The sequence below is a fragment of the Melospiza georgiana genome, chromosome 6 (genome assembly GCF_028018845.1).
Source record: "Melospiza georgiana isolate bMelGeo1 chromosome 6, bMelGeo1.pri, whole genome shotgun sequence".
Taxonomy (NCBI): domain Eukaryota; kingdom Metazoa; phylum Chordata; class Aves; order Passeriformes; family Passerellidae; genus Melospiza; species Melospiza georgiana.
The window spans coordinates 22,481,858-22,497,836 of record NC_080435.1 but is presented as its reverse complement, the minus strand read 5'-3'; the positions used below and the strand labels follow the sequence as shown (position 1 = coordinate 22,497,836).

At 50.5% G+C, this 15,979-nt stretch overlaps 1 protein-coding gene and 1 pseudogene across 1 annotated transcript; one reads left to right on the top strand and one right to left on the bottom strand.

The window, feature by feature from the left end:
* Nucleotides 1-11,113: 11,113 nt before the first annotated feature.
* Nucleotides 11,114-12,031, top strand: LOC131084923 (mas-related G-protein coupled receptor member H-like). The gene has a single exon (XM_058026684.1). The coding sequence runs from the start codon at nt 11,114-11,116 to the stop codon at nt 12,029-12,031; it is 918 nt and encodes a 305-aa protein (XP_057882667.1).
* A 1,570-nt stretch (nt 12,032-13,601) lies between these two features.
* On the bottom strand, nt 13,602-15,636 carry LOC131084922 (mas-related G-protein coupled receptor member A1-like; annotated as a pseudogene).
* Nucleotides 15,637-15,979: the final 343 nt, after the last annotated feature.

Genomic DNA, 15,979 nt, shown 5'->3' with positions numbered 1-15,979 from the left:
TGTGATCTCACAACCGAGGTAAATAACGCTATTTTTGACCAATTGAGCTTTTTCCTTAGAAACCCGATACCCTGCTTGGCCAAGCATATTGAGTAATTTAATTGTTAATTCCACACATATTTCCCTTTCCTTAGTAGCCAGAAAAATGTCGTCCACGTACTGCAGGACTACATACAAGGATGGGGATATTGTTACCTGGGTTATCTTCCATTCCTCCAGCTCCTTGGCCAGTTGGTTTCCAAAAATAGTAGGGGAGTTTTTAAATCCCTGTGGGATTCTGGTCCACATAAGCTGCTTCTTTCTCCCAAAATCAGGACTCTCCCACTCGAAGGCAAAATATTTCCTACTCTCTACTGCCAGTGGGATGCAGAAGAAGGCATCTTTAAGGTCAATCACTGAGAACCATTTAAACTCCTCCGATACAGATGTTAACAAGGTATAAGGATTAGCAACAACTGGATGTATGTCATTCACTATTTCATTAATAGCCCTTAAGTCCTGTACCAAACGGTACTTACCATTAGGTTTCTTTACTGGAAAAATTGGAGTATTATACTCCGATTCACATTCCTGTAATATTCCTTGAACCAAATATTGTTTAATTAACGGGACTACTCCCCTCCTTGCCTCAAGCTTCAAGGGGTATTGCTTTATCCTCACTGGTCGTGCCCCTTCCTTTAAATCCACCTTTACTGGCTGCGCAGCTTTAGATTTTCTGGGGACCCCTGACTCCCATACCCAGGATACTACAGCCTGCTCAATTTCTTCTGGAATAGGAGAGGCATCCACTTCCTTGATCACAAAAATGCCTGCTATTTGTTCCTCAGGTATTTCCAATTTCACCCTTCCCCCTTCAAATACTATTTTCACATTAAGTCAGGACAACAGGTCTCTGCCAAGAAGGGGTGTGGGGCAGTTTGGCATATACAAAAATTGGTGATCTAATTCCTTCCCCCAAAACCTAAGATTTAAAGGTTGTAAAAATGGTTGTTCCTCTAGCTTCCCTGTTGCCCCCACCACCTGTACCGTTGTGTCACTCAAAGGTCCCAATCGTCTATTGAGTACAGAATACGTAGCTCCAGTGTCTACCATAAATTCTTGATCCTTTCCATCTATCTCTAAAACTACCCTTAAATCCTTTTCTAGTCAGCTTTAATTCTGATAGTTTCCCAAAACTAGTGTTTAAGCGACCTCTGCTGGTCCTCCCGTAAATCCTCCCACAGGAGCGTTCCCCATTGGACCTGTCCTTAATCCCATGTTTCCCATGCCCATACCTCCTCGAACCGGGCATTCATTTTTCCAGTGTCCCAATTGTTGGCAAAACGCACACTGGTTTGGATCCAACCTCCCCATGTTAGGTGCAAACCCAAATCCTCCCCGACCTCTTGGCAACCCCCTTTGTCCGCGATTAGCTCCTCCCCGACCTCGACCCCTAATGGGTCTTCCTCCTGCCCCTGTCTGTTGCATTACAGCCAGAATACTAGCTTGTTGTCTTTTTGCAGTTTCTTTTTCCCTGTTGTTGTATACCTTCCACGCTACCTCCAGCATTTTATCCAAACTCCTAGTATCCTCTCCTTCCAGCTTTTGTAACTTTTTCCTAATATCCTCTTGTGATTGCCCCGTAAACAACAATGCCAATTGAAGTTTTCCTGATTGATCCTCTACATCTAAATTAGTAAACTTCCGAGCCATGTCTTTTAATCGTTCTAAAAAAGCAGACGGAGACTCATTCTTGTCCTGCTTGACTGAATACAACTTAGACCAGTTCATAGTCTTAGGTATTCCTGTCCTAATTCCTTCCACCAACAATTCCTGATATCGTTTTACAGCCCTTATTCCTCCCGTAGAGTTTGGGTCCCACTTAGGTTCCTCACTTGGTACCAATTCCTCAACAGTCTCATTTAGTTGTCTCAACCGAATTTCCTCACGAGCCTTTTCTCTAGTGGCTCTAATAACCATTTCCTTTTCCGTGGAATCCATTATAGTATCTAATAATATCTGTAAATCATTCCAGTCCGGATTCTGAGTCTTTATTATAATTTTAACCACCCTTGCCACCCTTTCAGGATCCTCCCGATAACTCCCCGCTGATTGCTTCCATATTACCAAATCCCCAGGGGAGAAAGGCACCCTTATAAGTATCCTTTCTCCCTGTGGTCCCACAGCTTCCCTTAACGGCGCAATTAACTGTGGCCCCTTCTGCCCCTTCCTTCCCTTGCTAACGGAGCCTGCTTCCTGCCCTGCTAACGGAGTTCTTTTAACACTCTCATTCTTTTCACCATCACCACCATCACTATCACTCTCACTAGATCCTGTTTTTATAGCTATATCCGCAGGGAGAACAGGGGGCACATTAGGAGCAACCGGAACCCTTGGAAGTGCTATACAATAAGACAAATCTTCCTCAACTGAAGGATACAAATTACGCTCCTTTCTTTCTTTACATCCCACACACTCCCTCTCATCATTCACTTCTAAAACCAAAATACCGCATTCCTTTTGCCATTCCTCTTTCCGGTATAAAACGAAAAACAAATCCAAATATGGTATTTCATCCCATTTCTCATTTCTCCTTAAAAATTGCATCAAAGATTCCATTATCCCCAATTACAGTGTACCATTCACCGGCCATCCCGCTTCCCCAATCTCATATTCAGGCCACCAATGATTACAATAATCTATCATTTTACTCTTATCCAATTCTTGATAATACCCCTCACTTTTCCACCGTTTCAATATACAACCTAATGGTGTATTTCCAGGTATTTTACCATTGGCTTGCACTAAGGTTTTAAAAGTTTTAAAAGACATCATATTACAACTTTTAATTCCACCTTTAATCCCAATAAACCAATATACCTTAAACCAATATACCTTCTCGCCGTCCTTCCCTAAAACAAACAGGAGGCAAGTTCCAGTCCTGCGTCCTTAGACGTCTTATGGCTGGAGCCTAGGCTTTTTTACCAACCACCAAATCCAAATCCAATTATCACCTTTTTCCAATATAAAGCACCTTCGGGCTTACCTTGGCAGTTGTCCAACAGGCGCGGGGTCGTGTACAACCGATGTCTCCCCAAGAAGTGCTCGGTGCCGGCTTGGAGTGGATCGAGACGTGAACCGCCCCAGCAACCCTCGGAGTCCTGCCGCAGTCGCCAGAAAACTGTTGCCCGATTGATAAATGACACAAAACTCGGATAAGTTTTGTGGGTGCTTTATTAAGGGCCCGGGGAGCTTGGGGGACTCACGTCCCTAAAACCCGAGCCCCCAAATTCACCTATGGGTGCTTCCCTCTTATACATGCGATTCACAGCAAAGTCTCCAAGAAACAGTTCCCCGTTCCCCTTGCCTAGTCTCCAAGAAACAGTTCCCCGTTCCCCTTGCCTAGTCACAGACCCCTTGTGATACATTCCTTGGTTCACAAACAAGATCATTAATCTTCTGCTCATCTTATTCTAAGAGCATTGTATGCTGCCTCCAGACAGGTTAGCATTCTTACTTTCCTGCACTAGTTTAATTATTTATTAAATCCCTAAGACTACCTGCTAGGTTACACACAAAACCCAACACACTTTCAACGGCTACAAAACTACTTTTTAACAAACCAGTTCACACAACTCACTATAATTAAACATTTTGCTAAATTTCATTTCTTTTCCAACAGGTGCCGCTCTGGCTGATGACTTGTGGCATTGCGATGTATTTCAAAAAGCTCTTGAAGGGCTGCTGCCGCCATGACCTTCCTAATGATCTGCTTTGGGTGGGGATGATTGTCCAGTTTTGGGCTTTCTCTGCTCTCTTCACTGAGATTCCCACACCGACATCCCAGTGCCTATCAAATGATCAGAAGCTCTGCTGGGCAGCCCTCATCATCATGTGGGCCATCATCCTGCTGCTCCTTGTCGCACTCATAACTGTGCTGGCCATTTCCAGCACAGTTAATTTAATTAAGGCCAAGTGGGGCTCCCAGCAGCTGCAACCCGAGGGGTTCGACATCGTTACCATCTCCATTGGTCTCTTCATTCTCATTTCATCCTCTGCAAATTCCTGCAGCAGTTTGGTTACATTGCTGTGCCATCCCATTTTTTTTTCCTGCACACCTGCATCAACAGCAGCATCAAACCCTTCATCTACTTCTTGGCAAGGAGATGCTGGAGGCCCTGCTCTGTAGAGGCCCTCTGGCTCTCCCTCGAGATGGTCTTTGACTAACCAGAAGAAAACACTGCCCACAGAAATGATCCTGCCATGGACACAGGAGTCTGAGTCTATTGATTCCACCTACTGCACAGCTGAAGGACCTTGGGAAAGTGGCTGAGAGATTCCTTGAGTCTCCTGATCCACAAATACCCACAGGATCACCCTCCCTGTGCTGCTGCATCCCCAGACCCTTTCCAGGCCGCTCTGGGCTCTGATCCGTGGTTGTGAAGCCTCAGCCTTGAGGAGCAGCCCCTGGGTTCAGCTCCTGTGGAGCTGATCAGAAACACCCTCTGCTCCCAGAAACTGCTGCTGTCCAACCACCTCCTGGGCTTTTATCAACAGCCTTGGAAATTCTTGTACTGCCCTGGATGCCACAGCATCCCTGCTCTGCCACTGTCCCAGGAAGCTGCCGGCCCCAAGTGTGGCCAGGCTGAACCATTGCTGTGAGTGCCGCCCATGCCTTGGGGCCCTGTGAGCAGCGGCCCCAAAGGAGAGCCTTGGAGCTCTGCTGGGCCCAGCAGCACTGAGCAGAAGCTCCCTGGCACTGGGGCCTCTCCCAGCTGGGATCTCTCCCGGCTGCTGCCCTGGGCTGATCCCCGAACGCCAACGGCTCCTGGGCCCATTCCCCCAGGGCTCCAGGCCCAGCCCTTGGCCCAGGGAGGAGATGCAAAGGGATCCGCAGGGAGCATTTCACTGCCTGCCAGGGCAATTGCTCACAGGCACCTTGCACTCACTCTGCCTGGCTGGCTGGCTGTGTGCACACACGTCTGCATCTGCTCTGGCAAATGTGGCAGGAATGCTGCTCTCTCAGCTGTGTTAGTACTTGAGACATCTCACTGGGGCAGGCCTGCAAGGAACTATCCGGCATAAATAAGGTTAAATGCTGCTAAGTGATATTCCTCTGCTGAATTGCTAAGTTTAAGGTGTAACTGAAGTACTTTTAATTTTGAGTGCTGTAAAGGTTTTGGCCCATTTTCCATTTAATCCTTACCCACGCTGTTGTTTTGTCACCTGCCCTTGCACTCACACAAACACACACACAGAGGGACAGAACTTTGGTGTGCTGCTGCTTATTATTAAACCTGGTTTTTACTGATTTCCTTGCTGGTGGTTTTGTGCCTTCAGAAATTCTTCCTCTGCCCAGGCTTTGGCCTCTCCCTCAGCAGGCTGGGATGGTGCAGCTCCAAGGGGAGGAGCAGTCCGTGCTCCTCAGCACAGCCACCCCCTTCCAGGAGCAGGGTGACATCTGTGTTTGTCACCATTGTCTCCATGGGGCATCAACCCCCTCCCTGTGGCGTCTCTGAGGTCTCTGAGCTGGGGCTGTTCAGCCTGGAGAAGGGAAGGCTTCAGGGAGACCTTAGAGCCCCTTCCAGGGCCTAAAGAGGCTCCAAGAACTGGAGAGGCGAGTTGGACAAAGGCCTGAAGTGACAGGACAAGGGGGAATGGCTTCCCACTGCCAGAGAACAGGGTTAGGGGGAATATTGGGAAGTAATTCCTCCCTGCGAGGGTGGAGAGGTCCTGGCACAGGTTCCCAGAGATGCTCTGGCCTCCCCATCCCTGCAGGTGTTCCAGGCCAGGCTGGATGGAGTTTGAAGCAGCCCAGTCTAGTTGAAGGTGTCCCTGCTTGCAAAGGGTGAGATCAGGAAAAAAAAACCACAAGTATTCCCAAGGCTGAGGAGGAGGAGGATGAGCTCTGGTGAAAGGCTGCAAGGGGAAGCCCAGCACCCCAACATCTGGTCTCCAATAACTTTTATTGCATCATCAGGGGTACTGTCAGTAAGAAACATGGGCTCTGATGCTGATAACCTGCTGCAAGCCTGTCGTGGTTTGGCACTGGCCAAACGCCAGGCACCGCGAAAGCTGTTCACTCACCTTCTCCTGCTCTCAGCTGGGCAGAGGAGAGGGAAACAAAAATTAACAAAGGGCTCATGAGTTGAGATGCAGACTGGGAGAAAAAACACTCCAAGGAGAGGAAAAAAAATTCCACATGTAATGGTGGTTAGAGGCTTTTTTAAAAAGAGAGGAATGAGGTACTCTCACTGAGATAGCAATCACAGGACACCTAAATCTTTTAGAGAAAAAGAATTTATTGCTCCCTTATCAGAAGAAACGAACTTCTTCCTGCCTTGCTCAGTCCTGAAGATGCTGTCAGGATTATGAGGAATAAGTTGACATTGACAAGAAAGAATCCTTTGTTTGAATGGAATTTATGCACCATGCATGAGATGTATGAATATGCAACAGGCTATTGCTTTTAGGGTTAATCCTCTGTTAATGGGTGTCCTTTTTCAGGCTTATTTTGCCCAAAAAGAGGCTTTTGGACTGTCTGTAACTATTTGTTTTTATTGTCCCGTGTTATGCTAAATCCTAATTTTCCACATTTTTATTACTCTAATTATATTACTTTTTTATAACCATTTTATTACTATTAAACTTTTAACATTTTAAAAACAAGTGATTGGTGTTTTTCACAGAGATGCTGGAAGAACTGCTGCATGTGTTCCTCAGAAAATTTCTCCAGAAGGTCTTTGGGGCGCTAGAAGAAAACACTGCCAGTAGCAATGATTCTGCCAGGGAATGATTTCAGTGATTCATGGCAGTCTGAGCCTGTTGATCCCTTCCACTGCACTGATGAAGCACCCTGGGGCATTGGCTGAGGGTTTCCTTGAGTCATCTGATTAATAAATATCCGCAGGGTCACTCTCCCACCTCACTTCCTGCAGGAGAAGGCAGCAGGGACATTGCCAAGGGCCACGTGGGAGCCATGATCTGCAGGGAGCACACTGGAGCATGGCCTTCCCTCCTCTCTTACACCTCCTAGAACACCTAAAACCCTCTTACCTGAAAGGGATCCTTCCCAACACGGCTGTGACCCCAGATTTCCCCCTGGCACCTGGTTCATGCATCCCACTGAGGTCTGATATCAATGAACAGCACCGTGAACCCTGAGCTGCCTTTGCCCCCTCTGCCAGCGCTTCCCGGCTTCCTCTGGCTGCTGCTGCCAGCCGGGAATGTGGCTGGAGGGAGGGGACACAGCCATGGTTTGTGCTCCCTGGAGCAACCATGATCCCCAGTGCCAGAGCTGGGCTGGCACGGACACGATGGCCCAGGGGCTCAGCATTCCCCACCCCGAGGGCTCTGTGAGTGTCACACAGAGATGTCCCTGCTCCCGGGTGCAGCAGGGGTGGCGGGCAGGGGGGGGAAGCGTCCCCGGGGATCTGGGTGTGTGGGAGGGAGCAGGAGGAGCCAGGAAGGATCTGGATGGTGCTGATCCCAAATGTCCTGACTGGAGAGCAGCAGAGCCTGAGGGGCAGAGCTTCAACACGGGGAGCGGCCACGGGATGGGATGGGATGGGATGGGATGGGATGGGATGGGATGGGATGGGATGGGATGGGATGGGATGGGATGGGATGGGATGGGATGGGATGGGATGGGATGGGATGGCGTGACGTGGCATGGCGTGGCATCAGGAGTGGAGATGGGACTTGGGAGTGATACCAAAATCAGCCAGAATAAACTTTGCAACAAAATGAGAAGCATTAAGAAGCAGAGGACACACAGATGGATCTCTCCATATTTCTGTTTGGGTCGGACTTTCCAACAGGTGTTTTTTTGATCATAAACAGTCATTAAAATGTCTTTCTTATCTAATACATAAACATCACTTTCCTAGGACCCATTCCCAGGCATCCATCTCCTTCTCCAAGTCCTCTCCTGATCCTGGAGGATCATTCAGAGGAGTCAATGGTGCTTGCATTCACTGAGTGCTGTGATATTTAAGGTGACCTTGCCTCAAACTTTTCCTTTGGCCGTGTGCTCTTGCTTCTTGTTACAGAACTTGCCCCAATACCACAGTGGGCCTCCAAATCTGTTTCTGCACTGGCTCCAGCCACATTTATCATCCTGTGTGATCCTGAGGAGCGCATTGGAGCTGGGCTTTCCTCCTCCCTCCTGGGTCCTAGAACTCTACAGCCAGGAGGAGCAGGGACACTGCCAGGGGTCCCAGATGCATCAGGGCAGGATCAGGGCTGTTGGGTGCAAATTGGGGCCCCATGGACGGTGTCGGCTGTTGCGGGCAGTTTTGAAGGTGTCAGGAGAGACTCGGAGCGGGTTGAAGGGGGTCTGGATGTCGAAAATCCAAATCTCCCCAATGTAGGAGAGCAGAGCCTGACAGGCCACACTCAGAGTGGGGGAACAGCTCGATCTGGGAAACCTGTGGGATGTGATAGGATGGGGTGACGATGGAGAGCGGGGTGGAGATGGAAAGCAGGGATGAGGATGGGATCAGGATAGGAGGAGGAAGCAGCTCAACTGTGCTTCCTCGGACCAAAGCTTGTTTTTGCAATTATCTCAGAGCCCTTCCCGGAAAAGGAGATGTTTCTGAGAAGCACCCAGCTGCCTCACCAGCACTGCCAGCACTGCCCGCAGCATTCCAGTGCCACCAGCACCACCAGCATCCCTCTGCTGCTGGAGGGACAATGACCCCTCAGGGAAGAGAAATGAGGAATGGTAGAAACCTATCTAGAGAGGGAAGGCATTTGGAGAATGGGACACTCTGCAGGGAAAGAGTGTTTCTCATCAGGAGAGAAAGAGGAGCACATCACAAAAATCATCACTTATAGCTTCTGACAAAAGACACTTCCGCTGTACGAAAAAAAACACCAAAACCTCCCCCCACACCCAACTGAAATAACTCAGAGGAACTGAATTTCTGAAGTCGGCAAAGTTGCAATTTTTGATTCCCCCACTCACCCCATGACCGCACCAAGACCTGAGTAACAACACCAGGACAGGGCACATAGAGAAGCCAGCAGGACAGGAATGGGGAGCTCCTGGTGACCTGGGCACTTTCTCCTTCATGTCCCTGACCTGGCAGGAGCCGCTTTAGGACAGGGATCCCAAAGGAGCAAGAGGGACCAGGAAGCGCTGCTGATCTGCACAGAGCCCTTTGCCTGCTGCTGCCCCACAGGGAACAGGTCAGTGGAATGTTTGCCTTCCTCCCTACCCCACCTTCATCTCCTGCAGCAGCTGCTCTGTTCCTGCCACCCTCTCCTGGTGACTGCAGGGCCCTCCCAGCTCCCCGTTTTTCTGCCCTGTGCATCCCGTCTGTATCTTGACAGTGAAATTGGCTGAAATAAACTTTCTAACACAATGGGAAGCATTAGGAAGCAGGAATTCCTTACCTCCACAGATGGATCTCTCCCTGATTTGTGTGTGGTGAGACTTTACAACAGGGGTTTATTTTATCCATCATAACTATGCAGACTCATTAAAGTGTGTTTCTTATCTAGTACATAAACATCACTTTTCTAGAACTCATTTCCATGAATTCATCTCCTTCTTGAAGTCCTCTCCTGGTCCTGGAGGTTCATTCAGAGGGGTCTCTGGTAGTCCCATTCACTGAGTACTGAGATATTAAAGGTGACTTTTGAACTTTTCCTTTGGCCATGTGCTCTTGCTTCTTGTAAGGAACTTGCCCCAAAAATACTGTGGACCTCCTTATCTGTTTCTGCACTGGCTCCAGACACATTTATCATCCTGTGTGATCCTGAGGAGCACATTGGACCTGGGCTTTCCTCCTCCCTCCTGGGTCCTGGAACCCTATGGCCAGGAGGAGCAGGGATACTGATGGGGTCCCAGGTGGAGCAGGGGAGGATTGAGGCTGTCAGGGGAAAAAAAATCAGCCCTGGGTGGGTTCTGGAGTGTCAGAGCAGGCTGGAGGGGTCAGGAGAGGGTCAGAGGGGGCTGGAGGGGGTCTGGATCCCAGCAAAGCCAGAGGAGAGCAGAGCCTGACAGGCCACGCTCAGATTGGGGAAGCGGCTCCATCTGGGAAAGCTGTGGGATGTGATAGGATGGGGTGAGGATGGAGAGCGAGGTGGGAACAGGGTGCAGAGATTAGGATAGGATAGGATAGGATAGGATAGGATAGGATAGGATAGGATAGGATAGGATAGGATAGGATAGGATAGGATAGGATAGGATAGGATAGGGAGCAGCTCAGCTATGCTTCCTTGCGCCAAGGGGAGGTTTTGGCAATGATGCCAGATCTCCTCCCTAAATAGGAGTTACTTCTGACAAGCACCCAGCTGCCTCACCCACACTGCCAGCCTTCCAGTGCCACCAGCACCACCAGCATCCCTCTGCTGCTGGAGGGATAATGACCCCTCAGGAAAGAGGAAGACAACATTCTGCAGGGAAGGACTGTTTCTCATCCGGAGGAAATTAGGAGGCATTTGAAATAGATTTCATTTTGAGCTTTTCAAAAAGTCACTTCCTCTGTATCAAAAAAAAATGAAGATACATAACTGAGAGGAAGCGAAATTCTGACGTAGCCAAAGATGCAATTTCCAACTCTCCCATGAGTCCACTGAACCCTTGGAAACAACACCAGAATACGGCAGAGAGAGGAGCCAGAAGGACAGGAAATGGGGAGCTCCTGGTGACCTGGGCACTTTCTCCTTCATGTCCCTGACCTGGCAGGAGCCGCTTTAGGACATGGATCCCAAAGGAGCAAGAGGGACCAGGAAGCGCCGCTGATCTGCACAGAGCCCTTTGCCTGCTGCTGCCCCACAGGGAACAGGTCAGTGGAATGTTTGCCTTCCTCCCTACCCCTCCTTCCTCTCCTGCAGCAGCTGCTCTGTTCCTGCCACCCTCTCCTGGTGACTGCAGTGCCCTCCCAAGATCCTCCTTCCTCTGCTCTCTACCCAAACAGCCCAACCCTCCCACCTCCCTCTCACACCCCACCATTTCCACTGCCCTCCTCCCCTGCACATCTCACTCCTCCCCACTGAATCCTTCCCACTGCAGGGAGCTGCTCAGGAGCCTCATGGTCCATCCCTGCATTTTCCAAGCACTCACTGCCCATCCACTCTGACCACAGCCAGGGGCCACATCCCACTGCCTGCCCAGCGTCCATCCATGGAGGTGAGCACTGTGTCCCCATCTCCTGCCTCACCCACTGAAGGAGATGATCTGTGTGAGACAGATGTCACCACTGTGGCCATACACAGTGTGACACTGCTTATCTGCCTCTGTGGGCTGGCTGGGAATGGGGCTGTCATCGGCCTCCTGAGCCTGAAAAGCAGGAACACAGGCATCTTTCACCTAGCTGTCATGGACTTCTTCTACCTCCTATTTGTGCTCCCCTCTGCCCTCCTCTTCCTGGTGGAGGACGTGTCCTGCTCTCCTATCCTGCCCTTTATGTACCTGAATTTCCTTCTCCAGCTGTCAATGGTCTCCTTCTACTGGGGGCTGTTCTGCCTGACGCCTCTCAGCGCTGTGCTGTTAAGGTGCAAGCTCTGCAAGCTCCGCTGCCTCTGGGAGCTTCCAGAGCGCCTGAGGTGGGTGCTGGAAAGTTTCCAATACTGCTCCTTCTTTCCTTTCTTAGCTGTCATTTCTACAGTGACATTGCTGTGCCCATCACATATGGAGATGTACTGCAACTTAGTGGTCCTTATCATGTACGTGATCCCATACACCTGCATTGCAGTCATGGTCATCTTCAGCTCAATCATTTTCACTATCACCATGCTGGACTCCTGTTGCAAGCAATGCAAGAGGCACAACATCGTTATTGTCAGCATTGTGCCCTTCACTCTCATAATCAGCCTCTGCAATTTCCTGCAGCAGATCGGTTACACCGTTCTGCCCTCTCAGGTTGTTTTCCTGCTTGCCTGCATCCACAGCACCATCAAACCCTTCATCTACTTCTTGTTGGGGAGGTGCTGGAGGCCCTGCTCCGTGCAGTCCCTCCAGCTCTCCCTCCAGAGGGTCTTTGAGGAGCCAGAAGAAAACACTGCCCACAGAAATGATCCTGCCATGGACACGGGGGTCTGAGCCTGCTGATCCCTTCAAATGCTCTGCTGAAGGACCCCAGGAGAGTGGCTGAACGTTTCCTTGGGCCTCCTGATTATTCAATATCCACAGGATCACCCTCCTTATTCTGCTGTATCCCTGCAGTGGAAGAGAGCAGGTGCATTGCCTTGGGTGATTTTTGTGGGATGCTCTGCAGGGAGCACACTGGAGCATGGCTTTCCTCCTCCCTCCTGGATCCACATGGCTCCAAGCAGTGCAGCTGGGCTCGAGGCTGCTCCTCAGCTCTATTCCCCATGCAATGACCCTCACGGCCTCAGCCCCAGGGAATGAACTCCATCTCCTTTGGCTCAGCAGATGAGTTCCATGGTGTTTTCAGGGAGCTCTTGCCTGCAAAGCATGGGACACCTTAATTCCTGGGGACACACCCAGCACTACAGGGTGGCAGTGATTTCCCAAATCGCTGCAGGGCTGGTGCCTCTGGATGGCAGGAGAGGGGCTGGGATCACAGGGAGCATCCTTCCCCTTCTGTCCAGCAGAGCCAGCCCTGCATTTCCAGCTGATGGGAAGGGACACCAGGTAGGGCTGCAGAGCTGGGGAGGGACAGCAACATTCCCTTATCCTTTCTGTGGGAATTTGTCACATTCTCCAATTCCAGAATTGAATCCTTCTTAGTAAAGTGCAGTGTCGACAGTGAACTCCACTGAACTTCTATGCCTGCATCAGCATGTACCTGATATTTGGAAATTCCCATCACCAGATGCTTGGACCATTGAATTGCACAGAAATTAGGGGGTTAAGCTGCTCTTCTGCAGAATGGGGCCATCCATCCTCTGGTTCCCCAGCATCAGTGTCCAGGGAAGCCCTTGAGCACCTCCATCCTGAACCTGGCCACCCTCAGGAGGAGCTGCACAGCCACTCTGCACAGCAGCTCCAGCCACAGCCCAGCCTGTAACTACCCCTCAGTCAGATTTGGAATCATGGTTTTTCTTCCACTGTGGTAGTCCCAACCTCTGAATTTGTTGAATAAACAACATCCAGGCTTCACTGCAGAGCCTGAGCCTTCTAAACAGTGTCCAAAATGGCTCATTTCCTTCTTTTATCCCATTCTAAAGCCTCTGGCTGGTCTGGGAGCAGGGCAGGTCCCTGTCTCATACCAGAGCCCTTCCTAAGGCACGTGCCTGCAGTTCTTGGGATGATGTTGGCAGAACCAAGAGCTCCTGATTCCTCCTGGCACAGACCTAGGCAGCAGTCACATCTCTTGCTCAGGGGAAGTTGTCCCTCCTTTTCCCATTGCCTTAAATCCAGGGGAAACCAACGTGCCACTGCTTCTGGAAAGGGAAATGAGAGTGAAAGCTGTGGGTGGTGAGTCAGGCTTTGGAGATAAACATGAGGGTAAATACGTGAGGAGCATTTATGCACAGAGTTCTTAATAATTTACAGAAGACACAGACTTTGAGGTCTGAGAGGGGTTTTCTCCCCCTCTCTAACATTTCCTGTCCATTGGAAAGACAAAACTTTCCAAGGTACAACCTCTTGTCCAGGAAAGAACAACTCAGCCAGGGCATTCCTCCCAAGGCAAATACAAGGACCATTATCCTTCCATGTACTTATTCTGCTTCCCAGCACCTTCATTGTCTCCAGTGTGATCCAGCACACTCCCTACTTGAGCTTCCTTTCAAAAGAGCAAGAACTAAAAGCAAAAGGCTTCCTGGCTGTCCCTGCCCATAGAAGAAGGAGAGATGTAATGAGATGACCTCTACCGTTCCTTCAAACCTGTCCTGGGTGACTTTATGAGCTAAATTTTATCACCATTCATCTGTTTCACCCAGAAATAGGTTTTGCACATTTCAGACTGGTTCTTGAGCAAAGAGGGGCAGAGGAGATGCAGCAGTTTGTTTTCAGAAGCTGCGCTCACTCCTCCCCATTCCTGCTCCCACACCGTGCTGTCTGCAGCACAGACATGCAGCACAGAGCTCTCCTTTGCCTTTATGCTTTTTCAGCTGGCTGAGGCAGAGAAGTTTCCTGGATTGTAGTTTTCCTTTTGCTTGGAACTGTTCAAACCTGCTCTGGACTGAAAACCCAGAAGAGCACCAGGAGCTCACACCTGTGGCCCACCGGGGCCTGGGACGCGGCATTTTCCAGCACCAGAGGGACTGATAAGAGACTGAGTGAGCCAAACTACACTCCACAACAAGGACTGTCTGAATTTGCCAACTCTTCAGAACAGCAAGAGATTTTATTGTTTAATATTGTTTTCATTTCTTATCCTTGTGTGTACTTTGCTTGTTAAATAAACAGTTTTTTCCACTTTTCTCTCAGGAAATCTTTTCCTGAAACAGATGGGGAGGGGCAGCTTGAATTTATTTTCTAGAGGGATCCCATTTGAAAGTTTCCTCCCAAATTTACCCTAACCAGGACACAATCCAAACCATTGCAAGAGGATTCCTCATGACATCCAGCATCCCCCCCCAGGCAGGAGTTCCCCTGCTGCACACAGCACCAGCCTGACAGAGCTCAAGGAGCATTTGGACAATGCTCTCAGGCACAGGCTGGGCTTGTTGGGATGTCCTGTGCAGGGCCAAGAGCTCAACACCAAGATCTTGTAGGTCCCTTCACACTCTGGATATTTTATTGTTCTATATTGTGCTGACTCTGTTTCATGATTATTTCACCTGATGATGACTCCCCTCTGCTGTCCCTATGCCCTGACTCTGGCACAAAAGCCTCAAAAGCCCTCTGCAAGGCAACACTACCAGAAGGGGTGAATTCCTTTGCACAGCTCCAACCAGGCAGTCAGTCAGAGGGAGGGCACTGCTCTGGGCACAGGTGAGCAGGAGAGAGGGGCTGGGGGCAAAGACAGAGAAGTCAAACGCCCTCAGCAAGAGCCAGTGCCCAAAATCAGCAGTGAGGAAGGGGAAGGAGATGACAGGAGCAGCAGGAGCAGGGCACAGAGCTTCCCTGGGAGCTGTTTCCATGAGCAGCACAGGAGCCTGGCCAGCAGGGCCAGAGCAGAACAGGGCAGGCTGAGCACTGAGAAGGGGCAGCTCAGCACCAAGGCCATGGGCACCAAAGGGCAGCAATGGAGGGTGGCAGTGAGCAGGAAGGAGAGCAGCCAGAGCAGGGCACACAGGAGCACCGGGAAGCACTGGGAGCAGGGGCAGGGCCAGCAGGACACGGGAGGGCAAACAGAGCTGTGACAGCACTGAGGGCTGTCAGAGAGGAGACAGCAGCAGTGAAAGCCAAGAGGATGGGGACCTTCAGCCCAGCTGTCACAGCCCACGAGCCCAGCTGGTGGCAGAAGCTCTCTGGGACAGAAAATATTCCCAGCGTGATGGTGATGGAGAGCAGGAAGGTGGAGCCAGCCATGGCCAGGCTGAGCACACAGGGGGTGACGGGCTTCCTGTGGATGCAGAAGCTGAGGAGCCAGAGCACAGCCCCATTCCCACCATCCCACACAGGCACAGCAGCAGCAGCAGCGGGACAGGCACTTTGCTCCTCTGCCTGTTGTCACACTGGCTCCAGTTGTCGTGGCTCTCCTCATTCCAGCTCCCCTGGGATGCCTTCCCACCGGGCTGGCTCCAGCAGGCAGGGCTGGCTCCCTCCGTGCCAGGGGACAAAGTGCTCATGGTGACACCTCTGCTGCTTCTCCTGCCCTCACACAGCTGCAGGGGTGACAAACAGACACACCAGAGCAACGCTGCTGTCCCCCAAACGTGGCTTTTCCATCTTTTCCCACCCACAGCTTCCATGTGGAGCAGCACAGGGAGGGGTGAGGGACAGGACAAATGGCAAAGAGGATGTGGGAGCCTGGTCCTGTGTGCCTGGCACAAAAGCCGGGGAGATACCTCCTTCCTGGCTGTGGAAATGACAGAGCTGGAGCAGGAAAACAAGTGGAGAAGGAGAGGATTGCCCATGGAGATATTGGAGAGCAAATGGCTTTGGGATCATTTTGTTTGCCCAATTGTCCCA

Coding starts and splice junctions, on each gene's coding strand:
- LOC131084923 (XM_058026684.1), top strand. CDS start 11,114: ATGGAGGTGAGCACTGTGTCCCCATCTCCTGCCTCACCCACTGAAGGA.